Source organism: Tympanuchus pallidicinctus, unplaced genomic scaffold (assembly GCF_026119805.1).
Source record: "Tympanuchus pallidicinctus isolate F22 unplaced genomic scaffold, pur_lepc_1.0 scaffold18, whole genome shotgun sequence".
In the NCBI taxonomy this organism is placed as follows: domain Eukaryota; kingdom Metazoa; phylum Chordata; class Aves; order Galliformes; family Phasianidae; genus Tympanuchus; species Tympanuchus pallidicinctus.
In genome coordinates, this window is record NW_026294699.1 from 11,060,678 (window position 1) to 11,083,384 (window position 22,707).

At 58.6% G+C, this 22,707-nt stretch overlaps 1 protein-coding gene across 4 annotated transcripts in view; it reads left to right on the forward strand.

Annotated features, from left to right (window-relative positions):
- The first annotated feature begins 8,504 nt into the window (after nucleotides 1–8,504).
- The window catches only part of TNRC18 (trinucleotide repeat containing 18), a 44,441-nt gene continuing 30,238 nt past the window's right edge, over nucleotides 8,505–22,707 (forward strand). For 2 of the 4 annotated variants that reach the window (XM_052680213.1, XM_052680214.1), the window contains exons 1-5: nucleotides 8,506–8,768; nucleotides 17,355–17,480; nucleotides 18,199–20,004; nucleotides 22,166–22,268; nucleotides 22,361–22,566. In XM_052680213.1, coding sequence (XP_052536173.1) covers nucleotides 8,567–8,768; nucleotides 17,355–17,480; nucleotides 18,199–20,004; nucleotides 22,166–22,268; nucleotides 22,361–22,566 — 2,443 coding nt within the window. In that variant the 5' untranslated portion in view covers nucleotides 8,506–8,566. Of the gene's footprint in view, nucleotides 8,769–17,354; nucleotides 17,481–18,198; nucleotides 20,005–22,165; nucleotides 22,269–22,360; nucleotides 22,567–22,707 lie in introns of all 4 variants that reach the window. The other 2 variants (XM_052680215.1, XM_052680216.1) reach the window with 2 other exon arrangements.

Below are 22,707 nucleotides of genomic sequence, written 5' to 3' on the forward strand. Positions count from 1 at the left end.
GCACTGCCCTGTAGGACTGCCCTGTAGCGCTGCCCCATAGCGCTGCCCCATAGCACTGCCCTGTAGGACTGCCCTGTAGTGCTGCCCCATAGCACTGCCCCATAGCACTGCCCTGTAGGACTGCCCTGTAGTGCTGCCCCATAGCGCTGCCCCATAGCACTGCCCTGTAGGACTGCCCTGTAGCACTGCCCCATAGCACTGTCCCATAGCACTGCCCCATAGCACTGTCCCATAGCAGTACCCCATAGTTCCACCCCATAGCACTGTCCCATAGCGCTGCCCTGTAGCACTGCCCTGTAGCACTGCCCCATAGCACTGCCCCATAGCAGTACCCCATAGTTCCACCCCACAGCACTGCCCCACGACTCTGCCCTGAGGGTTTGCACACTGAGGGTTTGGCTTTGAGCAGTCGATAAGCGATTGGAGCGAATGCTGTGTGGTGCTGGGGCACAAGCAGGAGGCGGTTTCTTGCTGGGATTTTGTTTCTGTGTGTCCTCGTCGCGATTTCACTGTGGGTTATTTTGTTCCTCACAAAAAAACATCGGGTCCTATGGGAGCTGGGTTGGACTCACACAAAAAGGAGCCAGTCCTGCCCGGGACGAGCTCGTCCCCATCCCTGCAGTTAGAGGTTCTATTGACAAACCACCACGGCAGAGGCTTCCTGGTGCCTTCTGCAGCTCCAAATGGGCCCTCAGCCTCAGGCTGTAGGGGTGCCAGGCCGTTTCTGTGGGTGCAGCAGCAGGCATTGCCCGAAATCCCAGACAAACGGTGCATTTTAAGAAATCACAGCGGGTGCTGCGTGCGTCCATTGGCAGCGGCTGCACAGGGTGGAGAAAACCTTCACCCTCTGTGTTTTTCCCCTGTGGGACACCTCAGCTCATGCACCCATAGGCACAGGTGGGTGGCCGTGGGCTGGCTGCCCCCCCAGCTCAGGCTGCCCAGTGCCCAGCGTGGCCTGGGGCACCTGCAGGAAGCTGATCCCACGTCCCGGTGATGCTGGAGCCACACGGGCTGGGTTTGCTCCCTGCCAGCTGACGCTCGAAGAACACAGCAGCGTTACACCGCGGTCCCTCTGCCCTCGTTCTTCCTCTCTTCCACCTCTCCCCCTTCTTCATTTATTTTATTTTTTATTTTTCCCAGGCCCCATTTTTCCCCCCATCGAGGGAAAAACGCTTCGCCTAATTAGCAAAACACGTCAAAGAAAAACGATTAATGGCCCAGGGAGGAGATTGAGCCGCCTTTGTGCCCGGGTTGCCTGACTTCTGCTCCTGAAGGTTTTATTAAAAGATAAGGCAGCTCGTGACGGGCAAGCAAAGCAAAGCGTGCGCTCTGCCCGGTGCTGTGGGGTGGGAGGAGGGGGGGCTGCAGATCGGGGTCACTGGGGCTCGTGTTTCTGTGCCTCTGCGTGTGACCGTCACCGTGGTGTCGGGCCTTGGCAGGGGGAAAGGCGTAAGCTCTGGCTGAATGCCTCCTTTATTCTTCCAAGGCAGGTAACTCAATCCTGCCGGCCGGGCTCTGAGCGGCGCTGCGATTGAGGGCGTTTGCACGGGGTGATGCTGAGGGGGAGAGCGGTTTGGGGAGGGGATGCTGGGGGTGGGTGCCTCAAATCGGGGTCAGGTCCAGCAGCAGGGCGGTGAGGGGGCAGCCGGGTTCCCGTCCCAGCGCTCTGCCACAAACCGCAGCACTTCTGCCCCACATCCTTTGCTCTCGCAAAACTCCGTGCCTGCTGTGGGGCGCTTGTTGCAGACACCCGTGGGCTGGAGCATCGCCGCCCCCCAGGATGCGCCCAGCTCTCAGCACAGCTCTAGGAGATCCAAGCGCAGCATTCTTTGTCATTATCACAGCGTGAAACCACGAGAAACTCCCAAACCAGCAAACGGGAGGCATCTGCGTGTCAGTGGGTGAGCGGGGAGCCGCGGCGCGGGCCGCTCTGTGCCGCTGTGCTCAGAGGGTTTCTCCTCCAGCGCCAGCCCCGCGCTCGGCTCTGCTCCACATAAACAAGGGCTGCGTGTCGGCTGGAGGCGGCCTTCAGGGCTGTGCGCCGCTGGGTGGGACCTCAGCACAGAAATATTTTCAAGATAAACAGAGGAAAACGAGTCCTGGAGGAGGACGGAGCCGCTGGCAGCGCTCCTCGCCATTTCGGGGCAGGAACTTGGAGCTCCGCGGGCTGGGGTGGAAAGATGGCTTTTGTAAATTCCTTCTTCTCCAAAGGGAACTCGGAGGGCTGAAGATAAACACAAAGGGCAACGGGCGGCGAAACCCACTGGGGGAGAGCGGGGACGGCGCGGGGCAGAAGCGCCTTGCGGAGGGCGATTGAGTGCCGTGGGACACGGCGCCCCCCCTGCCGCACCGCCGCATCCCAGATGTCGCTGATGGCGGAGCTGAGCAGCGCCCAGCACCAAGCAGGACCTGCTGGCAACGCCAAGTGCTGGCAGCGGCGCCCTGCGGGACGCGGCCCCGTCTGCTGGGCTCCGGGGTGCTGGGATGCCGGCGTCTCCCCTCCCCCCCCCCCTCCTCCCCACCCTCAGCAAATTTAATTAAAAGTCATCCAGATTCCTTTGAAAGAAAATGTCATCCGTCGACACAATTACACTTTAACTAACCAAAGCTGTTACAGTTCCTATATATATTGGAATCAGGCTGTCGTTGTTAGTTCTAAGTAAGTAATTTATTCCCATTATTGTGTTCAAATTACAGGATATTACCCCCCGGGGAAATAATCCTGTTATTTGAAATGTAAAAAAGAACTCTGCATGGACAACAATAGGTTCCTACACGAACCTCAGCCGTCCGAAACGGAGCACAGCATCGCTTTGCTTGGATAGAAAAACACACAAAGTTGTGTTTAAAGGATGGTTTTCCTCCTCCAGCCCCAAGAGAGGGAAAAGGGGCTCCTCCTCTTCACCCGGAGCTGTGGGAACCTGGGGGGCAGCGGGGGGTTGGGGATGGGGGTCCACGTGCCGCGCGGCCCAACGCTGCTACGGCTCTGCGACACGGAGCTCATGGAGCGCTTCGGACCGCCGAGAGGAGAAAGGGAGAGGGGGAAACAGAAAGAGGAGGAAGAGGGAGGAAAACGAGCTACACTTGTAACCTGATTACAGCAGCCAGCTATGTGTGCGAAATCACAATGCGGCTCTATAATTAAATCTCCCTTTCCCCCCTCCTGCCGCGCTCTTTCCTCCAGCAGGCGCGGTACAAAAGCCGTCGTTAGGACACGGCATTCCAGCTCCGACCAGAGGGGAAGGTTTTGTCTATCGCTGCTGGGATCGTCTTGAAGGAAATCGTCATTAGGAGCCGGGTGCAGCCGGCTGGAAGGCTTTGTTGGGTGCAGGGCTCTGCTGGAGGAGCTGTGGGTGCTGTGGGGCCGTGCAGAGCGAGGGGGGGGGGGGGGGAACGGCCCCGGGAGAGCCGTGGGGTGGCCAGGAGCCGGGGGGGGGGGGTGCATTGGGCATGGGGACCCTCCTGCAGCCCTGGTGCCTGGGTCAGATGGTTTCTGCTCCAGCAGGTGTTGTTTTAGCATCACTTCGGTACCCAGCGGTGCTTTGGTGGGGATAAGGGAGCCAGAAGAACTGCTGGGTGTGGGGAATGCTCCTGCTTTTCCCAAAGGTTTCGTGGCACTTGGCTTCTGGACCCAGTGGCCCCACAGCTGGCCATGTGGAGACGCCAAGGATGGGCTCAGCTCGGGGACCCTGCGGTCACCGCCTTGCCATTAGGGACACTGGTTTGCTGGGTGCTCCGTCCCCACCTGTGTGACACCTGAGCTGGGTGGCAGCTGTAGGTTCAGCCCCAGCGGCCCATTGCCCCGCAGGCAGGTCTGCGGTTGTTGCTCTGGGATATTTTTGGGGACAGGTTTTGTTTCCCATCTCTCTTTCCCTCGGGTCAGAAGAGGCATTTACGAGCTGGAAGAACGCAACGCGGGGAGGCGGATGGTTTCACCGTGCTTTCAGATGGGGACGGCAAAGTTTGGGGTGCACACGCAGCAGCGAGAGCCACGCAGGGACAATCTGCAGGGGAAGGGACAGCCCCGAGCATCGGCGCTGTCGGTGCCCACATCTCTTCTTTTGGGGACATCGCCCTCGGTGTGGCGCAAAGCCAGACCCCACGCTTGTCCCCATCCCCTGCAGCCCTGCATTTCCAGCTCCCCAGGGCTCAGCGGGTTGCGGTGTGCGGCAGCGAGGTGAATTGTAAGAAGGACGGAGCAAAGGCGACCAGCTCTGCGTCCAACTGCTCAACTTCCCCCCCCTGCATCTCCTCGATGCTTCAGGACCTTCAAACCTGAGCTGTTCCTACCTCCCCTCCATTCCTTCCCTCCTATCTCCCCACCAGAGGGGCTGCAGATGTTTCCCGTGCTCAGATGTTTGGTGTGCACACAGAAGGAGCCGCGCTCAGCTCGCTGCGCTGCTGCGGATTGCTGCTCACAGCTCTGCATTCCCCACTGCTTGGACACAGCCCGCGTTGGAGCCACACAGCAGGCTGTGGGTTTGGGGCATCTCCCATGCGTTTCTCTCCTAAACCACCACATCTGGCCCTCCAAAAGCTGGGGGCTGCCTTCTCCTCGCCCCGCAGCCCAGTTCTGGTTAGGACCGGCGGGCACAAATCACAGCCCCGGGACTCACGTTCAGCTCAGAGCATCCCCTGTGCCAGCATGTGTGTTTTTCTCATGATCTTGCACTTAAAAAAAAAGAAAAAAAGAAAAAAAAAAAGCTTTTTATTGGGTAAAAGGGGAAGGAAAAAAAAAAGAAAAAGAGGAGAATCAAACAGCCCCGCAGCTGGGATTGATGGAGAACGCCATCCCACACTGCTGGGAATCCCACATCCCGGCTGTCCCCCACACCGGGCTGCCCAGGACCCCCCTCCGTCCGCAGGGCTGCGTCACAGATCCCATTTTGCCTTCCAGCCCCTCTCTGGTGTTTTATATGGGGGAAAGGGCCTCCAGCGCCGCGCCGGGGATGAGGAAATGGGGCAGAGCCGTGCCAGCTCCGTCCGTGCGTCCGGCTGATTTATGGCTGCATTGCTAAATCCGGGCGCTGACTGCACGCGTTAAATATAGCTGCAAACAGCCTGCAAACGTGCGGGCAGCGCGGCACGGCTCGGCACCGCTGTGCTGTGTGTGCGGGGGGGGGGGGGGGCAGCCCCAAAGGCGAGCGGCCCCCCGTGATTTGGGGGTGGGGGGAAGGATGGTGGCTGCGTTCCCAGCCCACCCCAAAGTCCTACCTGTGTGTGCTGGGGGGGGTCAGGGCTGTGCTGCGTCCTGCCTGCTCCGCTCTGCTTCCATTGGGGGGGAGTAAAAGGGGGAGAAAAAAGGGGGAAAAAAGGGAAAATAGGGGGAAAAAAAAATGGGGAGAGGATAATAAAGGGGGGGAGAAAAAAGAAGGAAAACTGGGGGAAAAGGGGAAGAGGGGAAATGGAAGGGGGGAAAAATAGGAAAATAGAAGGGGAATAAAAAAGAGGAGAAAAGGGGAAAAAATAGGGGAAAAGGGGAATAAAATGAGGGGGGGGAAAGGAAAAATGGGGAAAAAAATCGAGAATAATGGAGTAAGAACGGGGAAAATGGGGAATAAAGTGCTAAAAAAAAAAAAAAAAAAGGAAATATGGATTTTTTTTTTTTTCCTTTTAAAAGTAAATTAAGCGGCGTAAAACGAAAGGGGGGGGGGGGGGGGGGGGGGGCGGTCCGTCCGGGCGGCGGCGACAGAACGAAATGAAACGGGGGGGGCGAACGGGGGGCGCTGGGCGCTGCTGGCGGCGCGGCGCGGGGCGGCACAAAATGGCGGCGGAGGAGGAGGAGGAGGGACGGGGGGGGGGGCGGGTTTTATTTTCCTCGGATTTTTAATTATTATTTTTATTATCCGCCATTTTTAACGAGCGCAGCCACCCCCCCCCTTCCCCTCCCCCCCCCTCCAACCCTCCCCCTCTTTTTTATAAAGGCGACGCGCTCGCGTGTTCCTAATGACAAAAGGAATCCCGCGCACAACGCAGCGCTCCGTCCTCCCGGCGCTTCTGCCCTCAGCGCGCCGCTTTAGGGCTGAAAAAGCTCCGCTTCGGTGACCGGCGCCCCCCGCTTCGCCCCTCATTTCAATGTTTGAAAGCGGGGGGGGGGCACGGAGGGTTCGCCCCCCACAGCCGCTCCCCCTCAAAGGGCGCTTTGTGCGCGGCGGGGCCGTGGGAGAGGGCCGCCCGCCCGTTCCCTCCTCAGCGCCCGGGGGGGTGGGGGGGGGTTCTTCTCTCCCCCAGCGCGGGGCGGGCCGCGGGGGGGCCTGGAAACGGCGGACAGCGGCGGTGACTGAGAGCAGAAGGCGGCGGTGGGGGGGCCTGGAAACGGCCGCCTGTTTACCCACGGCTGAGCGGCGTGCCGGACGGCCAATGGGACGGCGGAAAGCAGCTCCGATCCCGCCCCCTCGGGGGGGGCGCGGCTCGCGGAGAACAATGCGTGTTTCACGGCCCCGGCGCCGCGCTTTCCCCCCTTTCCCTCCCTCTCCCCGTTTCTCCCTTTATTTTCCTCCCCCTCCCCCTCCCGCCGCCGCTTTTTTTTTTCCCTCCCCTAAGCGCCGCCGATTGCCGCGCGCGCGCGGGGCCGCTCTCCGTCTGCGCCGCCGCGGTTGCGGATCGCGCCCGATGCCGCTCGGCGGGGCCGTCCCGGCGCTCCATGGCGCGGCCGCCGCGCCGCCGCCCCCCCGTCCCTGAGCCTCGGCCGCCCGCACCCCCCGCCGGGCCCCGGCCCGCCGCGCCGCCGCCATGGGCCGCGAGCAGGCGGCCTGAGCGCCAGGTAGGATCCGCGGCGGCTCCGCGCCCCGCTCGCTTTCCTCCCCGGTTCCCGTTTTCTCCCCCCGGTTGTTGTTCGCGGGACGTTTCCCGCCGCCGTTCCTCTCCTCCCGCTCTGTCCGGCTCCCGTTCGTAGCGCTGTGTTTTCCGCCTCCCGCGGGTTCCGTTCCGCCGCTCTTCTTCAGCGCTCGTTTTTGCTCCCCTTCCCTTTTTGCTCTCTCCCTTCTTCTTTTCCTCATCTTTCTTATTTTCCCCGTTTCAGTTTTTTTTCCCCCCCGTTTTATTTCCTTTTTTCCCCCTTTCTTCGCATTTCTCCCCCGTACTTTCAATCTTCTTTTATATCCGCTTCTTTCATTCCTTTTTCTCCTTTCGTTTCCATTTTCTTTCCCTTGCTCTCATTTTCCCACATTCTTTTCCTTATTTTTCGCCTCCTCTCTCATTCACCTTCCATTTTTCTGCTTTTCTTCTCCCCGTCTTCTTTCCGTTGCTCTAAATCGACTTTTTTCCTCTTTCCCGTTTTCCTCCCATTTCTTCCCATCTTGTCCCCCTTTTTTCTTTTCCTTCTTTTTTTTTCTCCTTTTTTCTTTCCTTCGTTTTTTTTTTTACCCTCTTTTCTACTTTCTTTTTCCTTTCATTTTGTTCCCTTTCTTCCTTTTTTCCCCTTTCCTGTTTTTCCCCTTGTTTCTCCTTCCCCCCTTTTTTTCCTCTTTTCTTTTTTCCTCTTTTTCCTTCTTTTCGTCCACTTCCCCCCTTTCTCCCCCTTTTTTTCTTCCCCCTTTTTCTCCCCCTTTTCTTCCCCCTCTTTTTCTCCCCTTTCCTCCATTTCCCTCGTTTTTTTTTCCGGTCGCTCCCCCATTTTTTTTCGCCTTTTTTCCTTCCCCGCTTTTTTTCCTTTCTCTTAACCTTCTTTCATCTTTTTCCCTTTTTTCTTTCTTTTTTTTTTTTTTCGCCTTTTTTCCTTCTCGTTTTTTTGTCTTTTTTTCCTCCCCCCGCCTTTTTTTTTTTTTTTTTCTTCGATCTCTTCTCCCCCCGATTTTTTCCCCCCTCTCGCCTTTCCCTTTTTCCCCTCCTTTTCCCTCTTCCAACCCTCCCCCCGCTTTTCTCTCCATTTCCCCCCGCTTTGTTTCCCTACGAACCCCCTCGGATCCCGGCGGAGCCGCCTCCGTGTGCCCGCAATGGTGCGAACAGGTCGGAGCGCTGCGGCCGCTCTGCTCCCGTCCCGGCTGCTGCGGCCCCGCAACGGAGCCCTTCGTACGGAACGATCCGAAAGAGAGAAAAGGATTTAAGGAGGATATTTCTGTATCTTCTCCTTTTTTTTCGCTCCCCGGCGGTGCCGCGCTGTTCCGCTCTGCGGGGCGGCTCCGCTGCGCGCCATTATTGCCATTATTTTTTTCTTCCCTTTTATTTTTTTTTTCTCCTTTACTCCTCCATCCCTCTCCGTAATTCCTGCCTTACATTCCCGTCGTCTCTTCCCCCGCCTTTAAACCCCCCTTCCTCTACGCTCCGTTCCCCGGGCGGCTCTGGCGGCCGCTCTCCCGTTCTCACCGCCGCCCGCTCTCTCTCCGCAGGCAGCACCGAGCCGGGGGCTGGCACCCTGCACCGCGCCATGGCACGCTCGGACGCCTTGTTCTTGAAAACCGTCTGATTTTTTGGGGGGGAGAAGCGGCAGAAGAAGAAAGAGAGGAAAAAAAAGAAAAAAAAAAAAAAAAAAAAAAAAAAAAAGGAGGGGGGGGGGGGCGGCGGGAGGAGAAAAATCGGCGGCGAGCACCGAGAGCGATCCGGGAGACTCCTGGAAGCCGGCGAGCGGATGATGGATGGCCGAGACTTCGGGCCCCCCCCCCGCTCGGCGCACGGCCCCCCCCCGCCGCTGCTTTCGGGGCTGCCCATGGACGGGCACCGCCTGGCCGCCGGCCGCCTGCCCCCCTCCGCGCCCCTGGCCGCGGGGCTGCCCGCAGCGCTGCAACCCGGCAAGTTCCTGGCGTCCGGCATCGGCCTCCACGCGCACCCCGGTAAGAGCGCCGGGCGGATCCCCGAGCTGTGCGAGCCGAGGCTTCGGCCGTGCTGTAGAGGCGACTCGTAGCGAGAGCCGTGCTTTAAAGCCCGGAGAGCCGTGCGTTGAAACCCCGAATGCGCTTGGTCCCGAGCCCCAGCGTTCCGTGCTTTAGAGCCCCGAATAGAGGCTCCTCGAGCCCCAAATGCCCGTGTTGTGGAGCCCGTTGTGTGCGCGCTCTCCATTCCCTGACACTTGTGTTTTAAAGCCCCAAATTCCGTGCTGTAAACCCCAGATCCCGAGTCCCAAGTATTCACGGGTTGCAGCACTGCGCATCCGTGCTTTGAATGCCATTTTATCTGTGTTTTAGACCCTAAAAATCGGTGCTTTAGAGCCCGGATCGCTGGGCTTTAAACCCCAGACAGATGTGCTTTAAAGCCCCAACGCCCGCAATGCTGCACTGCTGATCCCAGTGTTTGGGAGCCACGAATAGATGAGCTTTAGACCCCAAATAGCTGAGCTGCTTGAGCCTGTGTGCGTGCTCCAGAGTCCCAAATATTCATGCATTAAATCCCACACAGACGCTGTTTAAACCCCAGATACCCGTGCTTTCAAGCCCCAAATATCTGCATTTTTAACTCCAAAAATTCATGCTCCTGAGTTCTAGAGATCCGTGCTTTATATCCCAGATGCACGCACTCTGGAGTCCCAAATCCTGATGGTTTAATCCATAAATATCCGTGCTTGAAACCCCAAACGTTCATGCTTTAGAGCCCCAAATAGCCGTGCTTCGGAGCCTGAAGATCTGTGTTAAGAGCCCAGATCCGCGCGCTCCCCAGCCCCAAGCACATACGTGCCTGCAAGCCCAGATCTGTGTGCTTTGGAGTCCCAAAAATGCATGTTTTAGAGCCCCAAATATCCGTGCTTTGGAGCCCAAAGACCCACGCTGTTAATCTAACACACGACTGCTCCAGAATGTCAAGGATTTGTGTTTTAAGCCCCACGTATTGCTGGTTTAAAGCCCAGACATCCGTGCTCCACCATCCCGAATATCGGTGCTGTAAACCCCAGGTTTGTGCTCTGCAGCCCCAACTCCGTGTGGTTCTGAGCCCCACATCCATGCCCTGTGTGTTGTTTCGGGCTCTGCTCTGTGCACGGCGTTTCCCCAAGGCTTTGCTTGGGGCGGAGGGGGATAAAAAAACCAACAACCCAACAAACAGGGAATGCAAAAAAAGAAAACGATGGGAGTGGGGGCAAATCGCAGCCGGCCGTTTGTGAGCAGCGAGTTATGGCACGGATTTGGGAAATCTCAGCCGGGTGGAAAATCCCTGCCTGGCTGTGGGGCCGCCCCTTAGAGAGCAGGGAATGCAGGGCGGATTTGGGGGAAGCGGAGAGGGAAGAGGATACGGCTGCCCTTATTCCCTCCTATTATTATTTTTACTGTCTTGTATTTTCGTCCTCCATCTGCGGGCACCCGACCCACCGATCCATTGAAAAAAAAAAATCCTTTTTCCCCTCCTTTTTTTTTTTTTTAATTTTATTATTTTTTCCCTTTTTTCCCCAGCACTCTGCTTTCTGTGCTGTTGCCCCGTGGGCTGTTGGCTCCATCTCCTACTTTCCCCCTTCTGAGCCGCCGCTCTGCGGTGCAGTGGGACTTTGCCCTATGGATTTGCTTTGCTTTTTATTTTCTTCTTTTTTTTTTTTTTTTTCTTTTTCCCTTTTTCTCCCTCTTTTTTCCTGTCTCCCTTCCCTTTTCTTTCTCCCCACCTTTTTTCCTTTTTTCCTCTCCCTTCCCCCCCGCTTTTTCCCCGTTTCCCTCCCATTTTTGCCCCTTTCTCCCCCCTCCCCACCATAGGGTGGTTGCTGTGAGCTGCTGAGCAGAGCAGCACGTTTCCCCACCGCAGCCCTCTGCTTTTCTGCCCGGTCCGATCAGCTGGGTGCCCTGAGCGCAGTGCTGGGCGGCGGTGCCCAGATCTGCAGTGGAATTACCCAACCGAGGGCTGCACAGCGCTCCAGCACCCCTGCCTGCTTCCTCTCTTTTGCCTTTGATTTTAACTCCTTTTTAATCTCTTTTTATCAGTATTTTAGCTGCCTTCTCGCACCGTGTTTCCCCCCCACCTCCTATACAGCAGAAGGCAATCTGCGGTGTTCCATATGCATGCTGTGCGTGTTGGGTCAGTTTGCCGTCGGGCAGATTGTTTCTATAGCATTTATTTCTGTTATTCCCCCCCCAGTCACCATTTCTGCCCTTCCCCTCCATCCCTCCGCTTGCACAGCTGCAGGTTTGTCACCAGCGCCGAGCCCCCATCCCGCTCCCATTGTGCCGCAGGGATTTATCTTTATTTCAGCACGGCGCAGCATCGCGGACCCATGGGTTCGGTGTTGGTGTCTGTGTGTGTTTCTCCTTATTCTTCGCTGCTGTTGTCGTGCAGTTTGGGTTGTTGTTTTTGGAACGGAGCCTTGCGCAAGGGACGAAGGGCGGCGGGCAGCAGCCAGAGCCTTTAAATAGAGCAGCTCCGGCCCCAGCTGTGACCCCCCCCCCCCCCATCCGTGGCTGTTGGAGCCGTCCCAGCTCCCTCCTAAAATAAATACCTGCAGAAATGTTTTGTTTAGGCAACCCCCAGCCTGGGGCTCGGGGCTGGGGGGGGCATCGCTGGGGGTATTTTCCCATGGATGGGCTGAGGGCAGGGCGATGGCGGCAGTGGGATTTGGGCTGCGGATGGAGCAGGATGCGGTGTATGGAGCAGGGGGAGGGGGTCGGTCCCCGGTCCTCATAGGGGGTGGTGTCACCTCCGGCCCTTCCCCACCCCACCTCCGTGCTGTTCTTGGCAGCCGCTGTGTCCGGGGGAGGTGGAGGCTGGTGGGGATGGGGTTGTGGATGGTTGGCTGCAGTCGGGAGCGGAGCGTGGTGGTAACAATAAAAAGCTGCGTTCCCCGTGGACTCGGGGTGCTCTTTCTTGGGTTTGTGGCTGCGCTGTGGTGGTGTTTGTGTGCTTCCCTGGCTGTGCAGGCAGTGAAACATGGAGCTGTATTGGGGTCTGTACAGTGAAACGCAGAGATTTATCAGGGCATTCCTGCTTCTCTGGTCCGACTCTGCCATGGGTTTTTCCAGCATAGAGGGGATACCCTCCCTCCCCCGCTGCCTCATCCTGCAAGGGAACATTGCCGTGCCAGCAAAGCCCTCCTGCAGCCGTCCTGAGAATGGTGGCAGAGCAGCAGAGCCCTGCTGGGGGTGTGGGTCCCTGCGGTGCTTCTGGGGAGTTCTGCTGTGGTTTATGGCTCTGAAATGGGGTGCTCGCCCCGGGGCTGTGGGAGGTGCTTGGTGCTGCTGCTGTGGGTCTGTGGGGTTTGGAGTGAGGCGGGAATGATCTCTTGGGGTTTGCACTGGGAACAAAATGAGGGGGATGGGAATTTTGTTGTTGTTTTTTGGGTCTTTCTGCAACCTTGTGTTTTGTGTTGGTGAAGGGAGCCTGTCTGCCAAGGTGGGGTGGATTTCTGTCCCTTAGGAGCTGCGTGCCGCCCTCAGCTCCATCCCGAGTGGGTTGGTGTAGGGCTGCAGAGGGCACAAGGGCTCTCCTGGAGCCAGGTTCTGCAGCGTCCTCCTGTATTTTTGGGTTCTGACTCCTTCTGAAGCTGTGCATGGCTCTGCTTCTGACCCACTGCGTTTGCTGAGGTGTGCTCCATTAACACAGCTTCGTTAGCCCGGCTCCTAGCAGCCATTCTCTGCTGCAGAGCCGTGCCTTCAGCCCTGAGCTCCTTGGCAGAGCCCCAGTGACCTGGTGCCGGGGAAGCCCTGCCCCAGGATGAGGTGTGGGAAGGTGCTGCTCCCGACACAGCAGCAGCTGGAGGAATGGAAATGGCCGAGAATTAATCTTGCTGCAGACGTGGTGAGCAGATCTGCATCCCCTGCTTCTGCCCCTATCCATCTTCCCCTGCCGCCCAGCCTGGATGGCGGTTCGCTCCGTCCATCGCTGCCCTCCCCGCTGCCGTTCCTTCCAGCACCACCCCCTGTGGTTTTGAATATACTTTTAATACATTCGGTTTAATTGCTTTTAATTACAAAAAAAAAAAAAAAAATCCAATAAAATTAAGCGGCTGGCGTGCTCGGGAGGAAGGGTTTCGGAGGGATTCGGCTGTGGCTGGCTGCAGTGCCGCGGCATCAGCTGTGTGGATGGAGCGGTGCCCGTGCTGTGCTGCCCCGTGTCCTGTGTGTGCAGGGCTTGAGGGCTCGGTGCTCTGCCCTGCCCAGGCTGGATGGTGTTGAGAGACAGGAGAAAAAGGTGCTCGTGTGCTGTGTGGTTGTTTCATTGTATGCGCACGTAGATGGAAACCCACGTAGTGCTTCTGCGGCATGGGGACCAGGCTGGAAATCTGTCCAAAGGCTTTGAGTATGGCTTAGCACCGTTGTTCATTGGGAATTAAATCACAGCGCCGTGGCGTTTGCCTCTGCGCTTATCTCCTGGTGTTGGGATGGGGAGCAGGAAGGTGGCGTGGGCGATGCTGGGGAGAATGTGGGCAAGGAAAAGGGGCTGAACAAGGGAGGAGGGGGGAGAGCCTGGGCACAGATGGCGCGTTTGAGCCCGGGTTCCTAAGGAAAAGCAGCTTAGGGGATTGCAGTCTGCCTGCAGGAGCAGCAGCACTGTGCAGCACGGCGCTCCGTCTTGTCCGCAGCAGCGTGCGGGTGGCACTCACCCAGCTTAGGGCTGGCTGCTGCCCGGCTCGCAGCGGTGTTGGGTTTCTGGGTGGGAAGGAGGGGCGGATAACGTGGCACGGTCCCATTTAACCTGCTGGTGACCTGGACTGAAGTCATTGTGGCTGAAAATAGGCTGCGCTGCCTGCGGGGCATGGCTCGTGGCTCTGGGAGCTCTCTGAAGCTGCTGGAATTGCTGCTGGCAGGTGATGTGGGGCCGGTGCTGTGCAGTGCTGCAGTAATGGCCCCCGTCGGGTGCCCGGGGCTCTCCTGGTGCTGCCTAATGAGCTTTCCTGTAACGAACGTGTGGGTGTTGCTGGGTTAATTGTGCAGGAGCCCAGACTCGATGGTTTGCTTCTTCTGCACTGGTTTTGAGTAATCAAAACAAAATGAGGATAACAGGAAGGAATTGGGTGAAATTTCTTTGCTTAGCAGGGACGCAAATAATGCGTGCACATCCTCGGTGGGACCAGTGCTGGCCTTAGGTCCCCCCTACAAGGCAGCTCTGTCCCCAGGGCTTGTGGGGCAGTGTTGGCAGCCGGGTGGCTGGGAGGTATCCTGGGCAGGGCAGCTTTCTAGCATCCAGTTGCTTCATTCTTGACGATTCTGAGGAGGAATCTGAGTTCGGTGCTATTTTTTAATTTCCATCCAGCGCCTCGCAGAACGTGGAGCTGGAGGGTGGATTTGGGGAGGTGCCCATCAGGGTGTTGGGTTTAATTCAGCAGGAGATAGGAGGCGTGTGGTGCAGCTGGGGTTTCAGGCAGGGGGCTGCTGTCACCGGCGGTGGTGACACAGGAGTGTTGACACCGCCTCGACTGTTTTCATGCTTTGGGATTAACGTGGGGTGCGTGGGACCGGGCTGGCTGTGTGCGTCCCAGGCTGCGTGGCCATGCCTGCATGCACCCGAGCACACCAGGGCTGCCAGCCCCAGCGGGCATAGAGCCGCAGCAGCACGTCATGCTGCCCAGGAACTCACTGCTGCTTCCCTATAGAGCTGCTCTCGTAAAACTCACGGCCAGAAAGAACCCAGCCAGCAGCCTGGCTCACGCCTCCTGCCCTCTACGTCCTCCGGGCTGGGTGGGACGTGTGCTGGGAGCACTGGGTACTGGCAGGAGGGGGGGTCTGCCTGGTGCTGCGGTGCTGACGCTGCTGCCAGCAGTAGTAAATATTGAGCAAGAGCTGCTTCAAAATAAAACAGCCTGGACAGCGGGGTTCCTACGCGGGGTAAAACGAAGTGAAAAGAAACACTAGATGTGGGTGCCAAGCTGGTGGCGAGCTTGAGTTTGATTTAAAGGGGTGGTTTTGCAGCTGGAGGGAAGCGGCGTGGTGGTGGGAGAGATGTGGGGGTCAGACGGAGGGAGCGAGCCCCAAGTCCTTCAGGGAACAGGCGGAGTAGAGGCTGTAAATGTGTCTTAGGAGCAGCTGGCACGATGGGGCTGGGGTTTGGGGCGTTGGGGATGGATTCAGTGGCACAGTGCGGCGATCCGGGTGCATCTGATGCAAGGCTTTGATGTCAGCGCCTGGGGGCTCGCAGCACTGCTATCTCGTGTGGCACGGAGTCGGACCAGCTCTGGTGCCTCGGGTGTCACCGCAGGGAGGAGGTGGCTGAGATTTATGCCGTCAGCGCTGCCGGCTCTCAGCTGTTGGCGAGCTGCAGATGTGTGTGTGAGAAACAGCCCCTGCCGTGCTGCTGTGGGATGCAGCAGGGAGGTGGGGCAGAGGGTTCCCCAAAGGGTTTCCCCCAGCAGGGTGCTGCTGCTGGCAATGGGATCGGGGATGTGCAGCGATCGTAGGCTCAGATCTGAGGGGTCCTGGGGAGCGCACTGGGCTCAGGGGCCTTATGGCCTGCAGCTCCTTGCATCACGGCACGGTGCTGGGGGAGGGGGCGACGTGTTGGTGGTTAGCAATATTTCATCACTGGCAGAAACCCATAACGGACGGATGGGCCCATGGGGGAGAATTACTTCACCTCTTCCAGAGCCTTCCGATGGTGAGGCTGCGGCTTCTCGGGCAGAGAGGGCTTTCACTCCTGATCCCCTCTGCTCAGGGCTGGTGCTTCTCTCCCAGCTGACAGTGGGGATCGGAGAGCAGGACAGTACTGGCGCTTTGGGGATGCAACTTCTTGGTGCTGCTGCCGGGTGGTTGGAGTCTGAGCAGCGTGGGGCTGAACTCCCCACAGAGCTGCACCCCGCCGGTGCTCCCCTGAGTGAGGCTGTGGCGTGTGGTTGCTGCGGTCGCTGCTATCTCAGCTCCCCATCGCCCTGTGCCCGCTTGGTGGTGACTCACAGGGCTCTGCCTCTTCCCCTCCGCCGCCGTTTTCAGCAGGGTTGACACATCTGTACCCGCCGAGTTCCTCCAACAGCAGCCCTCGGTGATAGCGATCGATGGCTTCATTGGCGGCTCCTATGCGTCGTGGGGACGTTGTACCGCTGGGGAGATGGGCTGCGTGTAGAGGCATCGGGTACCCAAGGGTGCTGCTCCCACCTCCCCGTGGCTTCCTCGCCCCACGCCTGCCTCGCATTCCATCAGCAGGCTGCAGGAGCGTGGCTCAGCCTGCCGAGCCCCTGGGCGCATCCCTGGGCAATAAGCATCTTGTGCCGGTTCAGCGACTGCCCCGTCCCCGGGCGCACAGCTGTGGTTTCCCCTTCTCCCCTCCCTTCCCTTTGGCAGGAACCCACGGTTGGGGTGAGCTGTGCGTTGCTCACTGCGGTCGAGTTTCTCCCCTTGGCATCGCTTTCTGGCACAGAGATGCAAGGAGGAAGCGGCTTGCCCGTGGCCACCGCTGCGTGCCTGCTGCTGCAGGACGTGCCCGGGGCTGCCAGGCAGCAGGTTTTGGGTGTGTGTGAGGCTTAGAGCAGCCAGAGGGCTGTGCAGAGGAAGGGCTGCTCAGATGTTTGTCCGGGGGTTGTGTTCGCATTGGGTTCATCTCCTGGAAGGCTTTGGCAGGGAATGGATGGGCAAATGCAGCCCAGCAGCTTCTCCTCTTGCTCTTAGCAAGGGCAAATGGTGTTGCTGGTACAGATGAGGCTGTCTAAATAATGTGCAGTAATGACTGGCTCTCGCAGATGGTGCCCCACGTGAAGCTTCAGGGGCTGAACTTCTCTCTCCTGGTTTTGGTGTGGTTTTGTTTGGATCCAGCTGAATCCCCGAAGCTTTCTCAGGTCATTATTGCCTGTTTGCTTTCAATGAGATTGTAGGACTTTGGGGTGATTTGTTGCTGATGGGATCTGAAGGGAAGCTTCCAGAGGGCTCCACTGGCTCCTTCAGACTCTCCTGATGGGTTTTATGCAGTTTGTAAATGTTGACACCAACTGGGGAGCTGCTTCCCCTTCTGCCCGTTCTCGGGGCGGCATGCAGTGCTGGATTTGCAGCCTTGCCGGGTGCCGTTTGGTGGCAGTGTTGCAGAAGAGTTGCTTCCTGCAGCCAAGAGCTCGCTTGATTCCCAATTTTATTATGACTACTCATTTATGAAATGCTGCTGCTATGATTTCCATGAAGATGCTGGGGCTCTCTTGGTGTCCAGGACAAAAGCCAGACCTGGGAGCACGCTGTTCTCTTACCAGCTGATGGGTGGTCTGGCAGCTTTCAGCTCAGGATCGCCGTCCCCTAGGGTAAGGTGCTGTTTTGGATAGGTGTGGTGCTGTTTTGTGCCAGCTGATGGGGGTGGTGTGCTCATGCTTCTCCCAAAAGCTGGTACCCAGTGTTGGGATGGGCTGTGTGGGCACAGCGTGGGTTTGCAGCTCACCAGTGGGTGCTCTACGGGGTACTGCTGTGCATGGGAGACCTGAGCGGTGCTCAGTGCCATGCACTGCCACGTGTCCCCACTGCTGGCAGGCAGGGGACCAACAGCTTCAACAGACTGCACTCTGCTTGGGCTGAAACATGTTTCCCTCTTCTGTTTCCATCTTCCTGCAGGCTTTTCCCATCTGCCTAATGGGCTCTACCCGTCCTACATTCCCCTGAGCCACCTTGAGCCCCCCAGTGCTGGCAGCCCGCTGCTGGCCCAGTTGGGTCAGCACAGCCTCTTCGAGTCGCAGAAAGGTGAGAGCATCCCTGCATGTCCTTCCCCCCAGCCCCTCCTTTGGGGATGGCTCAGCAACTGGAGCCGCTGGGCGTTGTGGCATTCCTGAATGATAACATCCCTCAGTCTAAGCAATACCGAAGTCTGGAATGTGGCACTGCTGTGGGGAACCTGGCCAGGTCCCTCCTTGCAGCCCCTGTTTGCTGTTGCGTCAGTGTGAATTTGGGGTTGTTTCACAACCTGGAGATCCCCGCCTGGTCATCCTCACAACCTGGTCTCCTCAGTAAAGAAAGACTTGAGGCCCTGGACTGTGTCCAGTGAGGGTCTGGAGCATAAGTGTTACGGGAGGTGGGTGGAGGAGCTGGAATTGTTCAGACCACAGAAGAGGGGACCTCATTGCTCTTTCCAGCTCCCTGAAAAGAGGTTGTGGAGAGGTGGGACTTCACCTCTGTTCCCAGGTAACAGTGACAGGATAGGAGGTGATGGCCTCGAGCTGTTTCAGGAGAGGATCCGGCTGGGTATTAGGAACATTTCATCTCTGAAGGAGCGGTGATGCACTGACGTTGCTGCCCAGGAGTGGTGGGGTCGGTGTCTCTGGAGGTGCTGGATGTGGCGCTGGGGGACGCGGTTTGGTGTCACGGAGGATCTTAAAAGTAACCGTAATGATTCTGCGGTTTTGCCTGTGTGGGACTGAAGGAGTGGGAGGCTGCTGTCATCCTGTTTGCTTTTGCTTTGCAGATGGGTTCTACCTATCCAGCCACGCAGCTCAGTCGGCCTTGCACCCGCAGCCGCCCCTCGCGAGGAGTGCGGGCGGCCACACGGCGAGCGCCCTGCTGAGAGAGAAGGAGCTGGGGCAGCTGCACAAGAGCTCGAAGGAGAGCCTGAAAGACCCCGGCGGGAAGGAGAGGGGCTGCAGGACTGAGCTCTCCCTGCCCTTCACCAAGAAGGAGGGCAGGCCGAAGGAGGAGCCGCGGCCCCGCAGCGTGGTAGACCTGACGCAGGACACCAAACCCGACGGCGAGCGGAAAGTGAGCGTGGTGGAGAAGGCGGCGAAGGCGGGCGAGCGCCTGTCGCCCTTTCTGGCTGAGCACGTGCCAAGTCGGGGCGGGGGCGGCGGGGAGGCGAAATCCAAGAACCCGCTGCAGAGCTCGTCCCTCAGCAACTGCAACGGCGGCGGGGATCCCGTGCTGAAGGTGCTGGGCGCCGAGCAGGACCGCTGCGCCAAGGACCCCGCGCGGCACGACGAGAACGTGAGGCCTTCCGCACATGCCCATGCCGAGCGGTTGAAGCGGGGCGAGACCCTGCTGCCCTCCGTGGGTGCTCTGCACGTCTCCTGCAGCTGTCCCTCCCCGCATCCCTCGCAGCCGGGCAAAATGGCGCCCGCCGCCACCTTCCCCCCTCAGCCCGTCCATTCCAGCGTGTACACCATCTTCCCGCCGGCCAAGGAGCTGGGAAGGGAGCACAAAGTCATCGCCCCCACCTTCGTGCCTTCGGTCGAGGCCTACGACGAGAGGAGCGGGCCCATCCAGATCGCCTCGCAGGCCCGCGACAACAAGGCCAAGGAGAAGGAGCTGGGCAAGGCCGGCGTGCTGCAGTCGCCCCCGGAGCGCTGCCTCGCCGACGCCTCCCGCGCGCTCCTCTCCCAGGACTTCTCTTGCCACGGCGATGCCAAAAGGATGGAGGTCCTGAGGGAGAAGGGTTCGGTGATCAGGGCCAACTCCATGGCTCTGAAGAGACAGGTTGCGTCGGAGCCCTTCCTCAACCGGCCGGGGCTGGGCTCTCCGGAGAGCAGGGAGTTCCTGGCCTCCAAGGACTTGCTGAAGTCGAGTCCGGAAGCGGAACATCGTCCCTGCGAGCGAGAGCGCTTCCAGAGATCCAGCTCCAAAGAAGCGACAAAGGTTTACGGCACTTTGGACTCCTCTCGGCAGCACCTGGACCACAGCCAGCTGAAGCCCCCCGAGCAGAAGTGGAAACCCTTCGAGATGGGCAACTTCGCCACCACGCAGATGGCGGTGCTGGCCGCGCAGCACAACCACGTCACCCGGGCGGAGGAGGAGGCCAAGAAGGTCTACCTGGACCCCAGCGGCTTGCCGCGTTCTTCGGTGGTGGGCTCGCGGGGGGCTGCCGACGTCCTGCACCCCACCTCCCACAGCGAAGGCTCGGCCATGCAGAGCCTCATCAAGTACAGCGGCAGCTTTGCCAAGGAGACCGCGTCCCGGCAGAGCTGTGGCAAGAAGAGCCCCTTCGGCGGCTTGGGCAACATGAAGTTGGACTCATCGCAGCTGGGCACCTCCAAAGTGCAGCAGCTGCTGACGCAGCAGCCGGCCAAGCAGCTGAAGAGGGACCCTGAGAGACCCGAGAGTGCCAAATCCTTCGGCCGTGAGAGCATCGGCTCACAGGGGGAGGTGGAGGTGAGGCACCTGCCCGTCGGCATCGCTGTGGCCGTGGCCCGGCAGAAGGACAACAGCAGCAGCAGTAGCAGCAGCAAGCTGGCGCCCAGCCTGGCGGACCGGGATCGCTCGCTGTCTCTCAGCAGCATCAAAGGTGGGTTCTCCACGCCTGTCCTGGGGCTTTCTGTGCGGATCTGAGGCAGGTAGAGCTGCCGCGTGGCGTGGGCTGCGCTGGTTGTTCTCAGCTCCCTTTGCCTCACGTTCCCAGCCAAGTTCTTGTCGTAAACATTGGCAAAGTGAGGACTCTTCCTTGCAGTCCTGTGCTCGCCCTGGGGGTGTGGTTGCAGCTGCACTGCTCCGACTCTGGTGGGACTGTGCTCTGTGCAGTTTTGCTCTGCTACCTGCCATCAGCTGCAGCCATGCTGAGCCAAAGCCCAGAGCCTCTCAGGGGCTCCCAGAGGGCTTGGGAGCTCAGCCACCCATGTGAGCAGTGGGGGGGAAGGGAACCCATTGCCAGCACCGCATTTCCCTTCTCTGTTCACCTCCCGGCACAGCTCCTTTCCACTGCTTCGACCCCCATTAGTGCAGGGAGCATCAGAAACCCCAAATCTCCCCGTTCCTGTCACCTCCCTTCGCCCTTGGGAGCCGCCTGGGGATGTGGTGGGCAGCACAGGGCTCTGCTTGTTCTGCCTTTCCATCGCCCAGACCCTCCCAACTCATGTTAAATGTAATTTACTGAGCCCAACTAAAAGGCTGCAAACAAGGGCTGAATTCTGGCCTGTTGCTAAGCAATGCACTTGGCTTTCAGACAGAAAACAAGACTGCTTTTCTCCTCCTCTCACCCCCCAAATGCTGCCCCCCCCTTTGTGTGCCGGGAGATCTTCGTCTAATAACATTAGCTTGCTCGCGCTGAGTGGACAGTGCTTGAATGTTTAGACCTTTTAAGAAGGAGAAAGCAGGCTTTAGTGGGCTAATCTGTAGTATTTGGCAAGTAAAATGCAAGTATTTAGTGCCGGGCATTGGTTGTCAGGGAAACGGACCTGAGCCTTTCCTCTGTGCATAACTGATTGAATTTTTCTATGCGGTCTGTGCGTCATGTTCGTATATATGGACAGAATGATCATTCACCATCCGAACAATCGTCGGTCTGTGCTGAAGGAGCGTCCCATTAGCGGGGCTGGGGAGGAACGGCACAAATTAGAAAGTCTGTGTGTGTATGTGCGTGGGGATGAGAAGAGATGGTGGAGCTGGCTGGGAGTAGCAGCTCGCAGGTAGTGAGGACGGGGGGGGAGATGAGGGCAGCTGCTGACCTTGGAAGGCCCTCTGGGAGAGAGAGGTGTGTGCCAGTGTTGAGAGCATCTTTGCTTGCTGCCTGCAGCCCTTGGAAGGAGCCCAGGGAGAGGAGCTGGGAGAGTTGTTGTCTCGTTGCTGCATTCCTTCTGACAGTAGAGGCTGAGGGAATTGGAGACCTGACAGCATAAAAACCACGGGCTGTCTGGGTTTGAGGAAATACACAGCGGGGCCCTCCTTCAAAAAGCTGCTTGTCAGCTAGGTGGACTGGCTGTTAGGGGGTGTCCTTGTGCCCAAACCTTGCCCAGATGCCAGGGCTGGGATTTAGGGATCACCCAACTATAACATGGATGAGGACAGCAGGGAAATGTGGGAAAAAATGCATGTGTAAAAAGGTAGTTAGGGATAAAGCTGCAGAAAACCATATCTGAAGTCAGATAGCTGGAGGTTTTAGATAAATAGAAGTGGCAGGGCTGGCAAGGGTAAGTGTCTCAGTGTTTGCTGCTGTGCAGGTTGTTGCCTCCCCTGCCAGGCTGTGCTTGTGGGAGCTGTTGTGATCTGGAGGAGCTGTCTCTCAGCCCAACAGCCAGCCCTTGTTTTGGATCCCTGCCCTCATCTGCCATATGTACCCTCGCTTCACCAGACCCTTTCCTGTTGCATGGTTTGGCAAGAGAGTGCAGATTCCCCTCTAAGAGACTGGATTGCAGAATGGAGCCTGATGTTTTTGTGAGCGTCTGCAGGAGGACAGGACTTGAGAGTGCACCCAGTGCTCCCAGTTTGTGAGGGCGTAAGGAGCCTCCTCAGGTGGCTCAGATCTCCCCTGGGATGCGCTGAGCACAGCCGTGTGGTTTGGTGCAGGGGTTTAGCTGCCTCCTTCCAAGAAGGTGATGCTTCCAGGAACCCCTCTTAGCAAGAATGGGGCCGTGCAGACAGCCCTGCTCTGTCCTCCGGGCCTTGAACTCGATGCTTTGGGCAGGCAGCTTTTCCAAGCTTCTCCTCAGTGACGGCGCTGGTTTGTGTCTTAGGGCACAGCCGCTCTGAAGATGACTGCGGGGACGAGAGGAGCCGTCACCGGGACAGCCACCTCCTGGCAGGGCGGCTGGAGCGGGACCAGGAGAAGCTGCTCAGGTGAGCGTTGTGCCTGCCCCGTGCGCTTGTGTTCCCGTCCTCCTGCAGCACTCAGACCCTCTCATTCTCTCCCTTGCCTCCCTCATGACCAGAGAGAGCAAAGAGCTGGTGGATTTCGCTCGGATCCACCCCTCCAGCTGCGCCACGAACGGTTTGAACTCCAACCTGATGGTGACGGGAGGTCCGGCCTTGGCGGGCTCCGGGCGCTGGTCCACAGACCCGGCTTCGCACTTGGCAGCGCACCCCTGGCTCCCCCGAACTGGCAGCCCCTCCATGTGGCTGGCCGGCCACCCCTACGGTGAGTGCCCTAGAGGCACCCCAGGGCGCCCACAGCAATGCAACCCACTGCTGAGCGCCCGGGGAGGCTGCTCTCTGACCACGTGGGAACGCGGTTGTTTTGGAGCCAGCAAACAGCAGATGACTTGTTGCGTGCATCCCC